This window comes from Lagenorhynchus albirostris, chromosome 4 (genome assembly GCF_949774975.1).
Source record: "Lagenorhynchus albirostris chromosome 4, mLagAlb1.1, whole genome shotgun sequence".
In the NCBI taxonomy this organism is placed as follows: Eukaryota; Metazoa; Chordata; class Mammalia; order Artiodactyla; family Delphinidae; genus Lagenorhynchus; species Lagenorhynchus albirostris.
This window is the reverse complement of record NC_083098.1, coordinates 84,765,060-84,787,108: the sequence shown is the minus strand read 5'-3', so window position 1 is coordinate 84,787,108 and position 22,049 is coordinate 84,765,060. Positions and strand designations below refer to the sequence as shown.

Genomic DNA, 22,049 nt, shown 5'->3' with positions numbered 1-22,049 from the left:
CAGATATAAAATAGTTTTTAAACTTGAAAGCTCCTCAAAAGAAATATTACCTGAATCATAGATGATCCTCTTTTTCTTGTTTGGTTGCTTCTGTTTGAAGTCATCTTCTTTACAAGAATGATTTACCTATAAACATCACAGTATAATTAGAACACAGAGAAGACCATATAACTTAGCTGTTTTTTCCTCATTAGATTTGGGCTCAATAGTTCACAACTAGAGGAACGCTGCCCCCCCAGGAAACATTTCTGCTTGTCATAACTGGGGTGAGGGTGTTACTGGCATATAGTGGGTAGACGAGGGATACTACTAAACATCCTGCAATGCACAGGACAATGAAGAATTATCTCCACAACGAAGAATTATCCTGCCCCAAATGTCAGTAATGCCCAAATTAGGCTAAAGAACAGGCCAGACCCATCATCAAAAAGATAAGAGATAACAGATGCTGGTGTGGATGTGGAGAAAAGGGAACCCTTGTGCATCGTTGGTGGGACTGTAATCAGTGCAGCCACTATAGAAAACAGTATGGAGGTTCCTCAAAAAATTTAAAATAGAACTAACTACCATATGACACAGCAATTCCACTTCTGAGAATATAACCAAAGGAAACAAAACACTAACTTGAAAGGGTATCTGCACCCACATGTGGTAATCACTGTGGTAATCATTTCATAATATATGTAAGTCAAACCATCATGCTGTACACCTCAAACTTATACAGTGGTGTATGTCAATTATTTCTCAATAAAATTTGGGGCGGGGGGAGGAGCAGGGGAGAGAATAAGCCGGATAATAATTGCATCAGATGGCAAAGGCAGGATCATAGAAAACGCTATATTATTATTCATTTCCACTTTCAACACTAACCCATGTATAACAAAGAGTAAAAGGATATCAGATATTACAAGGCAAGTGCTTCCTGAAAATGAAAAATTGAGACAGAAATAAAAGCTAAGGAGTTGTGGGCCTATCACTACTCATTGCCTGGTGGAAAACTAAATAAAACCAAGGCAAGGGTAATTAATATTTATATTTTTTAGTTATATACACATTTCTAACATATTCATAAGGTATTACTAATATTTTGTATTTTATATTTTATATATTTTATATATTTTGTAGTTATACATCACATTTCTAACACATTCAAATTTTCCCAAACAAAAATCAAGAAAGCAGACAGCAAAAAAACTGACTATAATCAATTACAAGGTAGAAATACGTTTCTATCCATTATAATAAAACTTCAAAAACTTAAGCACAAAAAAAAAAACTTAAGCACAATCAACTAGCTTGGAAGAAAATGAGATGAATAAACCACTGTAATTCAAATACACCACCAGACTAGAGGACAGGGTTAGAAACAATGACAATAATTCAGAAGTGAGAGAAAGGGGTATCCCAGGAGGGAGAGAGCTACAGAAGGGGTGTTCCAAATTCTGTCAGTAAACTTAGCCCAAATCTGTGGCTGTCTCCTGAACTATATATGCACAGAAAAACTCGAAGTGCCCAGCTAAGGTTAAAAAAAATTGAACAAAGACTTCAGATGCTGCCCATAACAGAGTGGACAAGAGTTTGGAGTTTGAGTTCAGGCAGGTTAACTGCCTGCTAAACTAAAAGAATTAACACTCTTTGGAGGAAATAACAGAATCCAAAGTTCCTACATTGTAAAATTCACACTATGCAAGGTAAATCCAAAATAACCAGATGTACAAAGAAATAGGAAATGTGACCTGTGATGGTTACTTTTATCTGTCAACTTGACTGGGCCACAAGGTGCCCAGATATTTCATCAAACAAGATCAAATAGAATTTGCCTTGCTAGGTTTTAGACTTGCTTGGCACCTGTCACTCCTTCTTTCTTCTGATTTCTCCCTTTTGAAATGGGAATGTGTATTCTATGCCTGTCTTACTATTATATTTTGGAAGCGCATGCTTTGTCTGGTTTCACAGGTTCACAGCTGGAGAAGAATTTTGTCTCAGGATGCATCATACCTAAGTCTCACCCACATATGATTTAGATGATATTTAGATAAGCCTTTGGACTTCAGACGTTAGAACTGGTGATGCACTGAATTAAGACTTTGGGGGGCTTTAGAATGGAATAAATGTATTTTGCATGCAAAAAGGACATGAATTTTGGGGGACCATTGGCAGAATATTATGGAATGAAAGCTTGTATCCCCCCAAAATTCATACATTGAATCCCTAACCCCCAGTATGGCTGTGTTTGGAGATGGAGTCTCTAAGGAGGTAATTAAGGTTAAATGAAGTCATAAGGGTAGAGCCCTGATCTGACAAGTTAGTGTCCTTATAAGAAGTGAAACCAGAGAACTCACGTGCATACACTCACTCACTCTGTCTCTCAACCTCTCTCCCCACGTGTTCACACCAAGGAAAGGCTATGTGAAGACTCAGCAAGAAGGGAGCCATCTGCAAACCAGAAAGAGAGTTCTCGAGAGAAACTGAATTGACTGGAACCTTAATCATAGACTTCTAGCTTCCAGAACTGTAAGAAAATAAATTCCTGTTGTTTTAAGTCAGCCAGTCTATGGTATTTTATGGTAGCCCAAACTGACTAATACATGACCCACAGACTCAAGATAAAAGGCACTAAACTGAGATGAATCCAGATGTTAGAATTAGTAGGCAATGCTAGAACTGAAAAATACAATACTTAAAACAAAATATTCACTGTATAGGCTTAATAGCAAATTGGAGATGACAGAAGAGTCAAAGAACTTGAGGACAGTAATAGAGAAATTATCCAATCTGAAGTACAGAGGAAAAAAAGAATAAAAATAAATAAGCTGCAATGATCTGTGACGCAATTCCAAAATTCTTTTTTTTTCCATATTTATTTATTTATTTTGGCTGCACCAGGTCTTAGCTGCGGCACACGGGATCTTTAGTTGCGGCGTGAGGACTTCTTAGTTACAGCATGCAAACTCTTAGTTGCGGCATGCATGCAGGTTCTAGTTCCCAGACCAGGGATCAACCCAGGCCCCCTGCACTGGGAGCATGGAGTCTTACCCACTGGACCACCAAGGAAGTCCCGTAATTCCAAAATTGTAATGTGTATATAATTGGAATCCCATAAGAAGAGGAGAGAGATAATGAGGCATAAATATATTTGAAGAAATAATGGCAAAAGTTCTCAAATTTGAAGAAAGATATAAATTTACAGAGTCAAGAAGCTCAGAAACCCTAAACAGTATAAACACAAGAAAATCACACACAGGTATACCATGGGCAAAGCTGAAACCCAAAGATAAAGGGAAAATCTTTTAAAGCAGCATGAGAAAAATAATACATTACATACAAGAGAATACAACATGACCACTAACATCTCACCAGAAAAAATGGAGGCCAAAAAAAGAATGGGACATTTTTAAGTGCTGAAACAAACTGTCAATCCAAAACTCTATATCCAGCAAAAATATCCTTCAAGAATGAAGGCAAAATAAAGACATTTTTAGATAAACAAAAACTTACAGGATTCATTGCCAACAGATCTACTCTACAAGAAACGCTTTAAAAAATTCTTCAGGTTTTAAGAAAATGATATTAGATGGAAATTCAGATCTTCAATAAGAAATGAAAAGCACTAGAAGCAGCAAATACATAGTTAAGTATAAAAGATCAATTCTCCTTTTATTTATTTATTTTTTTGCAGAGCAGAAAACTGAGGTTTTTATTTTAGTCTCATCTAAGAAATAAAAAAAATTATGTGTTTAAATTATAATTTATTGATGATTTTGATGGTTTGCTTATTTTAAATTATTATATGTATTTGTTTATAATTTTAATCTTACATATTTTTAAAATTTTGTTTAATTTTGTTTATCTTATTAATTTAAGGTAAGTTTTTATTGAGAAATAATTGACATGTAACATTATATTAGTTTCAGGTGTATAACATGAAGATCTGATATTTGTATATATTGCAAAATGATCATAAGTTGTTAACATCCATCACCACACGTGGTTACAAATCAATTTTCCTCTTTTAATTTCTTCAAAATAAGGTCAGTTTACAGCAATAATTATTACACTGAGTGTGGAGTATTAATATATGTCGATATAAGACATATGCCAATTAGGGCATAAAGGATGGGGTGGTGGTAATCAGACCTGTAGAGTTGCAGAATGCTTACATTTTACACAAAGTGGAACAATATTAACTCAAATACACTATTGTAGTCATTGCCTGCTTTTCATAGTGACGTTATATCTTAACTTCTCTAAGGCCCAAGGAGGACAGGAAAAAGAATAAAGCTTTCCTCCAAAGCCTTCCCTCACCAGAAGCCCAATACCATTCACCTGGCACTCCTGTCTTTATGAGCAAATTTTGGTCTTAAAACACAAAGTTTTAACAACTAAAAAGGGTTCCATGTCTAGTGAAGGAAAACACTAAGCTATGAATGCAGTAAGATATATTAACCAGAAATAAGTAATACCTTATTACTTTTCTTCTTCCTCTGCTGAGTTGAAATCTATATTTACTCGAGACTCCAAATATATCAAATCTCAGAACTGAGTTTATTTTATACAATTCAATATTGTATCTGGAAAACTGACCTTGATTTCCTTTATTCCTTTCTTCACTTTTCTGGTTTCTTCAGCAGACTTCGTTTTCTCATTCTTCTTTGCTGTTTCACTTACAACTTTCTTTCCACTTGGTATAACCCCAAAGAATTTTCGAATATCCTAGAAGCAAAAAAGGAGAATCATAAACAAACATTAACTGCACAAAATTCTAATTTCAATTGTAAAAAGGAACAACTCTCCACACACACTGGTTTACTCTCAGTAATTTCTTCATAATGAGATAGTTCCACGTGTGCAGCAGCATTCTTTCTATATGCAAAAGTTAACTGATAAAATTACCTCAGTTAAAAATAATGTGTCCAGGGACTTCCCTAGCAGTCCAGTGGTTAGGACTACTCACTTTCACTGCTGAGGGCCCGGGTTCAATCCCTGGTTGGGGAACTCAGATCCCACAAGCCACGTGGTGTGCATCCCCCCGCCCCCAAAAAAAGATTTAAAACTAGTGTGCCTAATGAAAAGTAATATTAATTCTCAGAATCTGGCCAAAAATAGGGCAAAAATAAACAAAGGAAATTTTTCCTAACGACAGCACAACTACTAAAGAGGCAAGTAACAAGCATTTATTGATCATGTATGCACATACCCCATCATCTCGGGCATAGTAGGTGAAAAGACAAAGAGTTGAAGAACATAATCCTTGCCTATGGGATTTTGTTTTTAATTATTTATTTATTTATTTGGTTACACTGGGTCTTAGTTGCGGCAGGCAGGCTCCTTAGTTGCACCTCCAAGGCTCCTTAGTTACGGCATGCATGTGGGATCTAGTTCCCTGACCAGGGATCGAACCCGAGCCCCCTGCACTGGGAGCACAGAGTCTTATCCACTGTGCCACCAGGGAAGTCCCGCCTATGGGATTTATACTCCAGTTTGAGAGAAGAATAACTCTCAGAACCCTGATCATTTAAGACCTTAATAACTAAGAACCTTGAAATTATTTTCCTTTCCATGATTTTTCCAAATTCTGAAGAAAAAATTTTGACAATACTTTCTTCAATTACTCTACCCCGTGTTAAACAACAGAATCAAATTAATCATACTGAAACACTTACAATGTAATTTACAATTAATATCACTCATCTTTCTTATCCTTCGCATACATATTCTTCCCTACCCTTTTATATTTTAGCTTTGAAGAAACTGTGGTATAGAGAACAGGGAATAGACCTTAGAATGAGAAACCTCTGGTATGAATCTCTGCTCTAGTGCCTTCTAGCTGGGTGACCCTGAGCAAGTTACTTTAATCTGTTTTCTCATCAGTAAAGTGAGACTAATACTCTCTACACTTTATGAGGATTAATCATGCGTCTGTCACAATATTGGCTCAGTAAAAACTTCCCTTCTCTCTCATTTATGAACTATTATCCCTTCATGTCACTGAAACATCTCCATTTACAGTTGTCTCTGCTCACAGGCAAGGGTATAAGGAACAAAGTATAGCGAGAATTTAGGATCTGAATTCCAAAGGATGGGCTCAAGAGCCTGTTGTATTGTTTTCCCTATTCCTATCCTTAATGGTCATAAGCCTGAGTCTTCAATTCTTTTTACCTGTTCCAACCTATCTCTATTGTAGTGAGGAAAATGCCTGTTAAAAGTACCTTACCAAGTGGAAGAAAGGTAACAACTTTTCTCCTAGATCCTGGCAGTAATTGTCAAACCCTTAAAATGTCAAAAATCCCAAACAAGTGTGTTATACAAAGACACACACACACACAGCTTTGTGGTTAAGGCAATAAAGAAAACAGATAAATGAGGTACACAGACATGTTAATTTTTTTTGAAAGGTTACAGACTTCCCTAGTTTTATACCCTCTTTTGTAAATTTCTTAATATAAAAAAGTCACAAATCCATCCTAATAAAATCTAAGTCTAAAAAATACTGTTAAAAAATAAATAAATAAAATAAATAAAAAATACTGTTTGCAGAATGGATACCTCAGTTATGAAACTCAGACATTTGTGTCAGGTGCTAAAGAAAAGTTAGAGGAATCAGAAAGCCACAGTCTTCCATATAATTTGCAAAGAATTGAGTTTGAGGCTAACAACTACTTACTTTATTGCTTCTGGAGGAAATGAGAGTTTCACATTGGAGTTTCACTTTTTTTTTTTTTTTTTTTTTTTTTGCGGTACACGGGCCTCTCACTGTTGTGGCCTTTCCCGTTGTGGAGCACAGGCTCCGGACGCGCAGGCTCAGCGGCCATGGCTCACGGGCCCAGCCGCTCCGCGGCATGTGGGATCTTCCCGGACCGGGGCACGAACCCGCGCCCCCTACATCGGCAGGCGGACTCTCAACCACTGCGCCACCAGGGAAGCCCCCTGGAGTTTCACTTTTGAAATGACCAAGTGAGTCTTCATTCAAACAGTGGTGATTTTTTAAACACATACAAACACATACACACACACACACACATACACTCACACAGCACACATGTACCATGGAAATATCAAAACTAAATATTAATAATCAGCTTAAAGTCAATGGTGGTTTTCCATCTGTGTTGGAACCACAAATACTTAAAAAAGCAAGAGGAAGAAAACAAAATATAATTCAGGAAATGGAACTGTTGGTAACGTTGAGCTCTCTGATTTTTGTCTGTTCTATACTGCCAATCCTCAGCATTGTTGCCACCTTTCCTCCCTAAGTAATTCTTCCTATTCACAACCCCTTTCTTTTCCTTTCCCTTTATTCTACCCTACTCTCCCACTCCCCATGCCCTTATACTCTGATGGCAGCTGAAAAATTAAATTACAGCATCCTGATCTAACTCAATATACATTAAAAATCTAAACTTTTGGAAAAGAATTTACATCAGAATGAAAGCGATTCTACTCACACCTTTTTAGGGATTATCTCTAGTGTGAGCAGCCATCTGCTGTATAAACATTTAAGAGCCAAAGTCACCAATTTGACTTTAATTTGTAGTGTGACTTCACCTCACTCTTTTTTTTTTTTTTTTTTCTTCTGGTACGCGGGCCTCTCACTGTTGTGGCCTCTCCCGTTGCCGAGCACAGGCTCCGGACGCGCAGGCCCAGCGGCCATGGCTCACGGACCCAGCCGCTCCGCAGCACGTGGGATCTTCCCGTGTCCCCTGCATCGGCAGGCGGACTCGCAACCACTGCGCCACCAGGGAAGCCCCACCTTACTCTTAATTCACATTCCCTGCCTGGTATTCCAGGTCTTCGAAGACTAGTGACTAATCGAACTCCCAAATAATGGATCTAGACATCACTCTTACCTGCACGGAATAATTCTTGCTGAGTATATTAGTAAGGAACAAATTTTTAAGTTTACTTTTATAATCTTAGCAAAGGGAAGTCCTTCCAAGCAGAACATGAAGGCTAGAAACCACCCATAAAGAAAGATTTGACTGCATAAAAATAAAACAAAAGATGCCATAAACAAAGTTAAAATATAAGCAACTAACAAGAAAATATCTACAACATGTTATATATAAGAGGGCTCCTACAAATCAATAAAAAATAACCCAGTAGAAAAATGAGTAAAAGCTACCAGTAGACAAATTATAAAGAAATGCAAATAACCAACAAACATAACAAAAGATGCTCAACTTCACAAATAATAAACAGATAAATTAGAACTTGATTATATTTCCCTAAGCGTTAAAAGACTGATAATGCCCAGATATGTCAAAGTTGTGGGGAAACATGCTCACATACTACACTGCTAATAAAAGTAAAAATTGGGGGGGGGGGAGAGGGGGAAGATGGCGGAAGAGTAAGACGCGGAGATCATCTTCCTCCCCACAGATACATCAGAAGTGCATATACACGTGGAACAACTCCTACAGAACACCTACTGAACGCTGGCAGAAGACCTCAGACCTCCCAAAAGGCAAGAAACTCCCCACGTACCTGGGTAGGGCAAAAGAAAAAAGTATAAACAGAGATAAAAGAATAGGGACGGGACCTGCACCAGTGGGAGGGAGCTGTGAAGGAGGAAAGGTTTCCACACACTAGAAGCCCTTTCCTTCGCGGGCGGAGACTGCGGGTGGCGGAGGTGGGGAGCTTGGGAGCCGCGGAGGGGAGCGCAGCCACAGGGGTGTGTAGGACAAAGCTGGGAGATTCCCGCACAGAGGATCGGTGCCGACCAGCACTCACCAGCCCTACAGGCTTGTCTGCTCACCCGCCGGGGCAGGCGTGGGCTAGGAGCTGAGGACTTGCAGCGTGAACACTGCCTGAAGGGGTTAGTGCACCACAGCTAGCCGGGAGGGAGTCCGGGGGGGAAAGTCTGGACCTGCCGAAGAGGCAAGAGACTTTTTCTTCCCTCTTTGTTTCCTGGTGCGCGAGGAGAGGGGATTAAGAGCGCTGAACGCTGAAAGAAGCTCCAGAGACGGGCGTGAGCCGCGGCTAACATCACGGACCCCAGAGACGGGCATGAGACCCTAAGGCTGCTGCTGCCGCCACCAAGAGGCCTCTGTGCGAGCACAGGTCACTCTCCACACCTCCCCTCCCGGGAGCCTGTGCAGCCCACCACTGCCAGGGTCCCGGGATCCAGGCACAACTTCCCCGAGAGAACGCACGGCGCACCTCAGGCTGGTGCAACGTCACGCTGGCCGCTGCCGCTGCAGGCTCGCCCCGCACTCCGTAACCCTCCCTCGCCCCAGCCCGAGTGAGCCAGAGTCCCCGAATCAGCGGCTTCTTTAAGCCCGTCCTCTCTGAGTGAAGAACAGACGTCCTCCAGCGACCTACACGCAGAGGCGGGGTAATTCCAAAGGGGAGCCCCGGGAGCTGTGCGAACAAAGAAGAGAAAGGGAAATCTCTCCCAGCAGCATCAGGAGCAGTGGATTAAATCTCCACAATCAACTTGATGTACCCTGGATCTGTGTAATACCTGAATAGACAACGAATCATCCCAAATTAAGGAGGTGGACTTTGAGAGCAAGATTTATTATTTTTTCCCCTTTTCCTCTTTTTGTGAGTGTGTATGTGTATGCTTCTGTCTGAGATTTTGTCTGTATAGCTTTGCTTTCACCATTTGCCCTGGGGTTCTATCCATCCGTTTTATTTTTACTTTTTAAAAAAATTCTTTTCTTAATAATTATTTTTTTATTTTAATAACTTTATTTTATTTTACCTTACTTTTCTTTTATCCCCTTCCTTCCTTCCTTCCTTTCTTTTTCTTTCTTTCTTTCTTCTTTTTCTCCCTTTTATTCTGAGCCATGTGGATGAAAGGCTCTTGGTGCGGCAGCCAGGAGTGAGTGCTGTGCCTCTGAGGTGGGAGAGCCAACTTCAGGACACTGGTCCACAAGAGACCTCCCAGCTCCACGTAATATCAAACAGCGAAAATCTCCCAGAGATCTCCATCTCAATACCAACACCCAGCTTCACTAAACGACCAGCAAGCTACAGTGCTGGACACCCTATGCCAAACAACTAGCAAGACAGGAACACAACACCACCCATTAGCAGAGAGGCTGCCTAAAATCATAATAAGTCCACAGACACCCCAAAACACGCCACCTGGCGTGTGGGCAGACGTGGACCTGCCCACCAGAAAGACAAGATCCAGCCTCATCCACCAGAACACAGGCAATAGTCCCCTCCACCAGGAAGCCTTCACAACCCACTGAACCAACTTTAGCCACTGGGGAGAGACACCAAAAACAACGGGAACTACGAACCTGCAGCCTGCAAAAAGGAGACCCCAAACACAGTAAGATAAGCAAAATGAGAAGACAGAAAAACACACAGCAGATGAAGGAGCAAGATAAAAACCCACCAGACCTAACAAATGAAGTGGAAATAGGCAGTCTACCTGAAAAAGAATTCACAATAATGATAGTAAAGATATCCAAAATCTTGGAAATAGAATAGACAATATGCAAGAAACATTTAACAAGGACCTAGAAGAACTAAAGATGAAAGAAGCAACGAAGAATAACACAATAAATGACATTAAAAATACTCTAAAAGGGATCAATAGCAGAATAACTGAGGCAGAAGAACGGATAAGTGATCTGGAAGATAAAATAGTAGAAATAACTACTGCAGAGCAGAATAAAGAAAAAAGAATGAAAAGAACTGAGGACAGTCTCAGAGACCTCTGGGACAACATTAAATGCACCAACATTCGAATTATAGGGGTTCCAGAAGAAGAAGAGAAAAAGAAAGGGACTGAGAAAATATTTGAAGAGATTATAGTTAGAAACTTCCCTAATATGGGAAAGGAAATAGTTAATCAAGTCCAGGAAGCACAGAGAGTCCCGTACAGGATAAATCCAAGGAGAAACACGCCAAGACACATACTAATCAAACTGTCAAAAATTACATACAAAGAAAACATATTAAAAGCAGCAAGGGAAAAACAACAAATAACACACAAGGGAATCCCCATAAGGTTAACAGCTGATCTTTCAGCAGAAACTCTGCAAGCCAGAAGGGACTGGCAGGACATATTTAAAGTGATGAAAGGGAAAAACCTGCAACCAAGATTACTCTATCCAGCAAGGATCTCATTCAGATTTGATGGAGAAATTAAAACCTTTACAGACAAGCAAAAGCTGAGAGAGTTCAGCACCACCAAACCAGCTTTACAACAAATGCTAAAGGATCTTCTCTAGGCAAGAAACACAAGAGAAGAAAAGGACCTATAATAACAAACCCAAAACAATTAAGAAAATGGGAATAGCAACATACATATCAATAATTACCTTAAATGTAAATGGACTAAACGCTCCCACCAAAGACACAGACTAGCTGAATGGATACTAAAACAAGACCCATATATATGCTGTCTACAAGAGACCCACTTCAGACCTAGGGACACATACAGACTGAAAGTGAGGGAATGGAAAAAGATACTCCATGCAAATGGAAACCAAAAGAAAGCTGGAGTAGCAACTCTCATATCAGACAAAATAGACTTTAAAATAACGACTATTAGAAGAGACAAAGAAGGACACTACATAATGATCAAGGGATCGATCCAAGAAGAAGATATAACAATTGTAAATATTTATGCACCCAACATAGGAGCACCTCAATACATAAGGCAAATACTAACAGCTATAAAAGGGGAAATCGACAGTAACACATTCATAGTAGGGGACTTTAACACCCCACTTTCACCAATGGACAGATCATCCAAAATGAAAATAAATAAGAAAACACAAGCTTTAAATGATACGTTAAACAAGATGTACTTAATTGATATTTATAGGACATTCCATGCAAAAACAACAGAACACACATTTTTCTCAAGTGCTCATGGAACATTCTCCAGGACAGATGATATCTTGGGTCACAAATCAAGCCTTGGTAAATTTAAGAAAATTGAAATTGTATCAAGTATCTTTTCCGACCACAACGCTACGAGACTAGATATCAATTACAGGAAAAGATCTGTAAAAAATACAAACACATGGAGGCTAAACAGTACACTACTTAATAACGAAGTGAACACTGAAGAAATCAAAGAGGAAATCAAAAAAATACCTAGAAACAAATGACAATGGAGACACGACGACCCAAAACCTATGGGATGCAGCAAAAGCCGTTCTAAGAGGGAAGTTTATAGCAATACAATCCTACCTTAAGAAACAGGAAACATTTCGAATAAACAACCTAACCTTGCACCTAAAGCAATTAGAGAAAGAAGAACAAAGAAACCCCAAAGTGAGCAGAAGGAAAGAAATCATAAAAATCAGATCAGAAATAAATGAAAAAGAAATGAAGGAAACGATAGCAAAGATCATTAAAACTAAAAGCTGGTTCTTTGAGAAGATAAACAAAATTGATAAACCATTAGCCAGACTCATCAAGAAAAAAAGGGAAAAGACTCAAATCAATAGAATTAGAAATGAAAAAGGAGAAATGACACTGCAGAAATACAAAAGATCATGAGAGATTACTACAAGCAACTCTATGCCAATAAAATGGACAACCTGGAAGAAATGGACAAATTCTTAGAAAGGCACAACCTGCCAAGACTGAATCAGGAAGAAATAGAAAATATGAACAGACCAATCACAAGCACTGAGATTGAAACTGTGATTAAAAATCTTCCAACAAACAAAAGCCCAGGACCGGATGGCTTCACAGGCGAATTCTATCAAACATTTAGAGAAGAGCTAACACCTTCCTTCTCAAACTCTTCCAAAATATAGCAGAGGGAGGAACACTCCCAAACTCATTCTACAAGGCCACCATCACCCTGATACCAAAACCAGACAAGGATGTCACAAAGAAAGAAAACTACAGGCCAATATCACTGATGAACATAGATGCAAAAATCCTCAACAAAATACTAGCAAACAGAATCCAACAGCACATTAAAATAATCATACACCATGATCAAGTGGGGTTTATTCCAGGAATGCAAGGATTCTTCAATATACGGAAATCAATCAATGTAATACACCATATTAACAAATTGAAGGAGAAAAACCGTATGGTCATCTCAATAGATGCAGAGAAAACTTTTGACAAAATTCAACACCCATTTATGATAAAAATCCTCCAGAAAGTAGGCACAGAGGGAACTTTCCTCAACATAATAAAGGCCATATATGACAAACCCACAGCCAATATCATCCTCAATGGTGAAAAACTGAAAGCATTTCCACTAAGATCAGGAACAAGACAAGGTTGCCCACTCTCACCACTCTTATTCAACATAGTTTGGAAGTTTTAGCCACAGCAATCAGAGAAGAAAAGGAAATAAAAGGAATCCAAATCGGAAAAGAAGAAGTAAAGCTGTCACTGTTTGCAGATGACGTGATACTATACATAGAGAATCCTAAAGATGCTACCAGAATATTACTAGAGCTAATCAATGAATTTGGTAAAGTAGTAGGACACAAAATTAATGCAAAGAAATCTCTAGCATTCCTATATACTAATGATGAAAAATCTGAAAGTGAAATCAAGAAAACACTCCCATTTACCACTGCAACAGAAAGAATAAAATATCTAGGAATAAACCTACCTAAGGAGACAAAAAACCTGTATGCAGAAAATTATAAGACACTGATGAAAGAAATTAAAGATGATACAAATAGATGGAGAGATATACCATGTTCTTGGATTGGAAGAATCAACATTGTGAAAATGACTCTACTACCCAAAGCAATCTACAGATTCAATGCAATCCCTATCAAACTACCACTGGCATTTTTCACAGAACTAGAACAAAAAATTTCACAATTTGTATGGAAACACAAAAGACCCCGAATAGCCAAAGCAATCTTGAGAACGAAAAACGGAGCTGGAGGAATCAGGCTCCCTGACTTCAGACTATACTACAAAGCTACAGTAATCAAGACAGTATGGTACTGGCACAAAAACAGAAAGATAGATCAATGGAACAGGATAGAAAGCCCAGAGATAAACCCACGCACATATGGTCACCTTATCTTTGATCAAGGAGGCAGGAATGTACACTGGAGAAAGGACAGCCTCTTCAATAAGTGGTGCTGGGAAAACTGGATAGGTACATGTAAAAGTATGAGATTAGATCACTCCCTAACACCATACACAAAAATAAGCTCAAAATGGATTAAAGACCTAAATGTAAGGCCAGAAACTATCAAACTCTTAGAGGAAAACATAGGCAGAACCCTCTATGACATAAATCACAGCAAGATCCTTTTTGACCCACTTCCTAGAGAAATGGTAATAAAAACAAAAATAAACAAATGGGACCTAATGAAATTGCAAAGCTTTTGCACAGCACAGGAAACCATAAACAAGACCAAAAGACAAGCCTCAGAATGGGAGAAAATATTTGCAAATGAAGCAACTGACAAAGGATTAATCTCCAAAATTTACAAGCAGCTCATGCAGCTCAATAACAAAAAAACAAACAACCCAATCCAAAAATGGGCAGAAGACCTAAATAGACATTCCTCCAAAGAAGGTATACAGACTGCCAACAAACACATGAAAGAATGCTCGACATCATTAATCATTAGAGAAATGCAAATCAAAACTTCAATGAGATATCATCTCACACCAGTCAGAATGGCCATCATCAAAAAATCTAGAAACAATAAATGCTGGAGAGGGTGTGGAGAAAAGGGAACACTCTTGCACTGTTGGTGGGAATGTGAATTGGTACAGCCACTATGGAGAACAGTATGGAGGTTCCTTAAAAAACTACAAATAGAACTACCATATGACCCAGCAATCCCACTACTGGGTATATACCCTGAGAAAACCATAATTCAAAAAGAGTCATGTACCAAAACGTACATTGCAGCTCTATTTACAAGAGCCCAGAGATGGAAACAACCTAAGTGTCCATCATCAGATGAATGGATAAAGAAGATGTGGCACATATATACAATGGAATATTACTCAGCCATAAAAAGAAACGAAATTGAGCTATTTGTAATGAGGTGGATGGACCTAGAGTCTGTCATACAGAGTGAAGTAATTCAGAAAGAGAAAGACAAATACCGTATGCTAACACATATATATGGAATTTAAGGGAAAAAATGTCATGAAGAACCTAGGGCTAAAACAGGAATAAAAACACAGACCTACTAGAGAATGGACTTGAGGATATGGGGAGGGGCAAGGGTAAGCTGTGACAAAGCGAGAGAGTGGTATGGACATATATACACTACCAAACGTAAAATAGATAGCTAGTGGGAAGCAGCTGCATAGTACAAGGAGATCAGCTCGGTGCTTCGTGACCACCTAGACGGGTGGGATAGGGAGGGCGGGAGGGAGGGAGACGCAAGAGGGAAGAGATATGGGAACATATGTATATGTATAACTGATTCACTTTGTTATAAAGCAGAAACTAACACACCATTGTAAAGCAATTATACTCCAATAAAGATGTTAAAAAAAAAAGTAAAAATTGGTATAACCTTTCCAAGACAATCTAACAATATCTATCAAAATTTTAAATGTGCATACCCTTTGTCCCAGTAAATTCATTTCTAAAGGAAATGGTGAAAGAAATAGTTTTATTTCGGGAACCAAAAGAGAGTAGTAATTCACTCTTCTTACTTTCTTTTTTAATAGTTACTAATTGAACAGGTCAGTTCAAATAAGACAAAAGATTTAGGCAAAAATTACATAAAAATTAAAACAAATTTTAGCACACACAGCTAATAGTAACAAGTTAAGTTTTTCACACTTTTACTTACAGCTACTGGACATAGATTTATCTCTTCTGATGTTTCTGTGAGGTATAAAGGCAAATAGAATGATTTATCTCCATTTTATAGGTAAGTAAGTGGAATTAAGTCAGACAAAAAAAAGCTTTTTGTCAGTTTTGCCACTTACTTCCAGACACTTGGGATGAATTACTTAACTTCTCTGGCCCTTAGTTTCCTCGTAATGCCACTTACTCCACAGGATTCCTGTGGGGATTAGAAGAGATGGCACAACAGAATGGAACCTGGTCCTCTGACTACAAATCCCTTTCATAGTTCTCTACTTGACCATGACTGCTCCCTCATAGTTTTACCACAATTCTAAGGATCTATGCAAAAGTAGCCATACTCCACAACTAGCAATATGGCCTTTCGATTCTCATTATTCCTGATACATTTGGTCCTTGTGTGATTACAGGCAGGCACTTAGGACACAAACAGGAAAATGCCCTCATGAGGCTACCTGGGAGATAAATTAGTATATAAAGAATTAAATACAAAACAGTGCTAAGACAGAGCCAAATCACAAAACTGTAAGAGCACCAGGAGCCCCTAACACAGAGAGCCTCAGGGACAGTTGACCAAAAGAAGCAACACCTGAAATGGGTCCCAAAATGATTAGTAGGAGATACTTTTGATAGTCATAGTAATCTGAGTTTGAAAACATTGCTGTAAGTTCCATACAGCAGGCCTGTCTAGCTTACTCACCTCTGTATCTCAAGTACAGGGCCAACAGCTCAGATAAGCAGATGCTTAATTAATAATGGTTGAACACATGAGTGGTTATTCCTAAGGTCACTGACCTTCACACCTGGGCTCAGAAAGAGACGTTCTTAATTATGTAAAATGAAATTCATGGTAAATTTGTTTTTAAAGATTCTGTATTAAAATAATCTTTATTTGAGACTAATTTTTTGCCATCCCTTTACCTATTGCACTTTGTTTTAAGAAACTTTAAGTGGGTATTAACACTTACTGTGTATTATTACTTCTATCATATAGTACTCTCTTGTCATATTACAATATTGTGGCTACAAAAAGCAAAAACACTTTCACTTTTAGTATAATACTTCCTCTTCTTCAGGGCTTTTTCCTGAAGCCTATTAATGGCTCTCCATGAACCCTAAGTTAAAAACTTCTGATTCACATATTCACACTGCACAAGCTAACTCACATCCATCTCAATGTCAGTACCACTGAAAAACACACTGCTACCTGCTAAATCTTGTCTCGACTCAAGACCTCTGAGCTCCATATCCATGTAGTCAATAGTCTGTCATCTCTACGTCTACCAAATGCCCCAAAGGTGCCTCCAGCTCATAACGTCCAAAACTAAGCCCATATTTTGGAGGCTTGCTTCTCTCTCTTTATTTCCCTCCTCAATGCATAGCACCACCATTAACCAAAAACAGAAAAATGAGCACTGTTTTTCCTCCTCATTCTGACCCTCCACCTAATCAACCAACCCAACCTAATCTCCCAAATACTGCTGTCTTCTTTCCTCTATTTCTGTTGCCAGCGCCCTGATTTAGGGCTTCATTTTACTTTTTTAACAAACCCTTAAATAGGACTTACTCTGTGCCAGACAATGATTTAAACACTTAAAAAAATTAATTTAATCCACAGAACAAATCTATGACATTCTTTAACTTTAATTCACAGATGAAAAAACTGTGAATGACAAGGCATTTTCTAGTAAAAGTTTTGAAATTTAAATGCTCTTAAGTGTAAGCAAAAAAAAAAAAAAAAAAAAGATTTATTGCACTCTCCTACCCTAAGGTGTAACTAACAATTCTACAACACTATTAAAGAGAAGCATCGCCTATCAGGCAACCCAAATGCAATTTTAATATGCATAAGTCAAGACAAAGTACCAGACCTCGCTGGTACTCAAAAAAATCATGCATTTTTTAGAATTTTCTAACTTGGTTGATTATAAATCTATTAATAGAGATGAAAAAAAAATTTTTTGCAGTAAATACTCCTAAACCTGCACAAAGTAAGCCATCATAATGACCTTTTAACTTTAAAAAGTCAAAGTACAAAAGCTGATATATATCAACTTTGAAGTATAACCAAACAGCTCTTATAACTTTTTTCCACTGCTAATGGGCTCAACCAACCAACAAGTTGTTTGTGCCTACCAAAAATGCAAAGAGAAAGCAAATCATGCCACCGTGTTCACTTACTTTGACAAGTACAGGATTTTATGCAAAATAAGTACTGCAGTGCTCTGTGGGGTAGCTACCAAAATATTACATTTTGGCTTTACTTCTCTATTTTGAAAGTAAAGAAATATAAATATTTCTGATTAATATTTTTAAGTCCTCCACCAAATCCACAAGCAGAAATTGATTATCACCAACACACTTCACAAAACCTATCCAAATGTAAAAATCTTTTATTTTTAAAACCACTTAAATGCAAAATTATACATCTGACTAATATTGTATATTGATAGCAGCACAGAAGAGAGAAATGAAATAATTTTAAAATAGTTAAAATTATATTATACTTTAAAAACAACAGGTAATTTGTTAGAATGTAGTCCCTTAAGGTCAGGAAGAAGACAGATCCTTCTTGCCACTCCTATTCAACACTGTGGCCAAAAAAAAAAAAAAAAAACTAATTAGGCAAAAAATAAATTATAAAAGGGGCACCTAGATTGGACAGGAAGAAGAAAAATTATCTTCATTTGCCGATGAAACGATCTTAAATGGAGAAAATCGTAAGGAATTCACTAAAAAACTATTAGAACTACAAAATGTGTTCTCCAAGGTTGCATGACACAAGATCAATATACTAAAACCAATTATATTTCTATACTTTTGCAATGAACAATCCAGAAATGAAATTAAGAAAACAATTCCAGGACATCCCTGGTGGCGCAGTGGTTAAGAATCTGCCCGCCAACGCAGGGGACACGGGTTCGAGGGAAGATCCCACATGCCGAGGAGCAACTAAGCCCGTGCACCACAACTACTGAGCCAGCGCTCTAGAGCCCACAAGCCACAGCTACTGAGCCCAGGTGCCACAACTACTGAAGCCCGCGTGCCTAGAGCCCATGCTCTGCAACAAGAGAAGCCACTGCAATGAGAAGCCCGCGCGCCACAACGAAGAGTCGCCCCCCACTCGCCACAACTAGACAAAGCCCGCGCGCGGCAACAAAAACCCAACACATTATAAAACGGTGACAACACTGCTCCGGGAGATCATTCGCATAGTAAACTACAATGTGAAAGGTCTCCCCCAGAATGCTGCAATGAAGCAGCTTAGATGTAGTGAGACTCTCTTTGACAGCTCTTCAAAAAGGCTTTCCCTTAAGTCTCATGCATGTTTAATTCAAACTTATGCATATTTTCAATAAATAACTATGCCAGCCAATGAATTATATATGTTGATTTCTTAAAAATGGCATCTTTCAAGTTTTATTCACATTTTGAGCAAATAATTAAATCCTCGTAGCAATTCAAATCATTTACATGGCTACTTTTTATTCTGTTTATTTTAATTTCATTTCGATTCCTTTAATAGACATTATATTCACATGGTTCAAAAATTCAAATGGGTGAAACGTCTCCCTCCCACCATGCCTCTCAGACACACATTTCCCATCTTTAGAGGCAACAAATGTTATCAGTTAGTTCCTTGTGTATCCTTCACATCTTCAAGCAAAATAGGCATATTCTTTTCTCTCCTTTCCTACATAAAGTGGTAGCATACTTTACATATTGTCCTGCACCTTCTTTTTTCACTTATCTTGGCAACTGTTTCACATCAGGGCATAAAGTTTTCTCCTTTTTAATGGTTGCGTAGTATTCCATTTTGTGGATATACAGTATTTTATTCCTTTGATAACTTTAATTGGAAAAGATTTGAGAAAAAGATGCAGCTCCCAGGGCAAGAGTTGCTAACCCTGCACCTGTAGAAGGGCTTCAGAAGATATGCAAATCCCCTAAAATGGTGTGTATGTATCCATATGTATTTCTGTGGGCAGAAAACTTGCATACCGGTCACCACAACATCAAAGAAAGCTGTGACCCAAGCAAAAGTTAAGAACTACTGTACAATATAACTTGTGCATAGGTGTTCAATAAACATAGGTTGAACAGAATTCTGGTCTAGGATTCTGCTAATTTTTGTACTACAAGACAGAAGGACTAAATTAAACACTAATATAATCCAAAACTCTTATGTACTTTATAGAACCTTTTCCCCACTTGTTTTCTGAGAAGGGCATTATTTTTCCTATGCACTATGAACAGGAGTACTAAGACGGAAAAGAACCAATCATTTAAAGTAACTGAATAATCAAAAGTTGAATAAATAAGCTGTTGTTCACCATAACTGACAACATCAGAGGCATGTTTGATGTCCCTTAAAACTCTTTGTAATGTTTCATAGAGTCCTTCCTGAGAAAATTAGATCATTAGTAACGTAGTTGTATACTTCCTACCACATGCCAGGAAACAGAACAGAAGCTTTACATTTATTATCTTGTTTAATCCTCAAGACAATCACTTAAGGCAGCTATATTTCCCCCCTTTTACAGGTAAGGAAACAGAGGATTTAAGAGGTTAAAGTTAAGATATTTACTTAATCAGAACCACTTAACCATTAAATGGGAGAGCAAGACCAAAACATTGCCTCACTCTCACCTTCAAGACTCCAAATCTCATGAACTTTACACAATTACCATAGTGCCTGAAGTCCAAAATGCAATTTTGATCATTATAGGGAGGTGGTATAATGCACTGAAGGGTTTTTTTTAAAGATTACTTTTAACATCAGGTGATAAGCGATGACAGCTGTCAAATGTATTACAGCTGTTTCTACCAGGTTTTTTGTTTTTTCTCCTGGTAAACCGTGTTATCCCTTTGATTTCTTTCTATGAACTCATCTAAACAAAATAAAACATCCTTCCCATGCCATCGATTTCAAAACGGCTCTGTGATGAGCATTTCGCTGAGCTGTTAATCATGAAAGTTGAAGGCCTAAGACAACTTTTTCATTAGAAAGGAAAGTCTGTTACATTCTTCTCCTTCGAGACCCAAAGCCTGAAATCAACGCTTTAGGCAGGACTCAAACCGAGGTTCGAGGCAACACTGAACAGGAAAAGCAACTGTACCGCTGAGCCCCCAAAGTCACCTTCATTACTCCCTTCCTTTCTCCCTTCCCCCACGAGTGGAAAAAAGTTAAAACTGCTGCGCAGCACCAAGAGCCCTGAGCGCTGGCTGCGGCTGAGAGCTGAAGCCCGCGGTGCAAGGAAAGCTGTGAGACCAGTGCCTAGTTTGTGGTCCCTTTCTTGCCTTCGCTCCCCTCCGAAGCCACGCATCGCGATCCTCCCCGACCCTCCATGCCAGGAATGCCAGGTCCACGCCCAGCCTGCAAACTCTCCCCAGCCCCCTGGCCGCATAGCCTCCCTCGGGGGCTCACCATTGCAGCCCACGGATGAAGGCGCGGGCGGGCAGGCCGGCCGGCTGGGGAATCCGTTACCGCGGCTCGGGATCCATTCGCGCCAACAACTTCTCCCGCGAAGTGGAAGGAGGTCGAGGCAGCGGCGCCCTGTGATGACGTCACGAGGTGCGCAGCTTCCTGTGGGCCCAGGCCGGGAGGCGGGAGGCGGGAGATGCCACGTGGGCCCAGGTGCAGCCCCCGAGACCCGCAGGCCGCCGCAATCGCGAGGAGAGGCAGGGCCCAGGACCGCGCCCAGATTTGCGTCTTCCGCTTCTCTAAGGGCCTCTCAAGTGGGGAGGTTCTGAGATTGATTTCCCCCGAGGGCGGGCACGTTTAGAGAATGCAATGCCCCCCTCCTTTAAGTGTAGCTTTAAAATGTTTCTATTACCAGCCTCAGTAAGACACCTTTTAGGTGTACGTTTCACATATTACTTTTTAATATCTATTCTGAAACAAAAATTTCACCAAACAGTACTTACCCCGATTTTTTTTTTTAATGTTTGACGAATCGAATTGGTCTTTTCGCCTACTTTTAAGTGGAGACCCACAGTTTGAAAACACATTTAGGACAATTTTATGTTGTATAATTCCAGGGCAAAAAAGACTTTGATAAAATAGTCATTACTACCCACACCATTTTATAAGTGAAAAATATAAGGCCCAAACAAGCTAAGGGTCCTAGCTGGGAATCTAGGCCTCCAAATTCCCAAACCTGCGTGGCTGAGTCCCTCAAAGTGGTGTGTGAAACCAAGACATAAACAAGGTACATCTTCTCCGTAGAAGAACAATGATCCTGAAAGCTTTGGAGCAAACAAGTTTTATATTAATAGATAAGCAACTGAACTGTGGAAT

The 22,049-nt window shown here is 39.0% G+C and overlaps 1 protein-coding gene across 5 annotated transcripts in view; it reads right to left on the bottom strand.

The window, feature by feature from the left end:
* The window catches only part of RFC1 (replication factor C subunit 1), an 81,765-nt gene extending 60,455 nt beyond the window's left edge, over positions 1 to 21,310 (bottom strand). For all 5 annotated transcript variants that reach the window (XM_060148320.1, XM_060148323.1, XM_060148321.1 and 2 more), the window contains exons 1-3: positions 21,177 to 21,310; positions 4,585 to 4,713; positions 51 to 126 (exon numbers count right to left, since the gene is read on the bottom strand). In XM_060148320.1, coding sequence (XP_060004303.1) covers positions 51 to 126; positions 4,585 to 4,713; positions 21,177 to 21,179 — 208 coding nt within the window. In that variant the 5' untranslated portion in view covers positions 21,180 to 21,310. The remainder of the gene's footprint in view (positions 1 to 50; positions 127 to 4,584; positions 4,714 to 21,176) is intronic.
* Between the last annotated feature and the right edge of the window lie 739 nt (positions 21,311 to 22,049).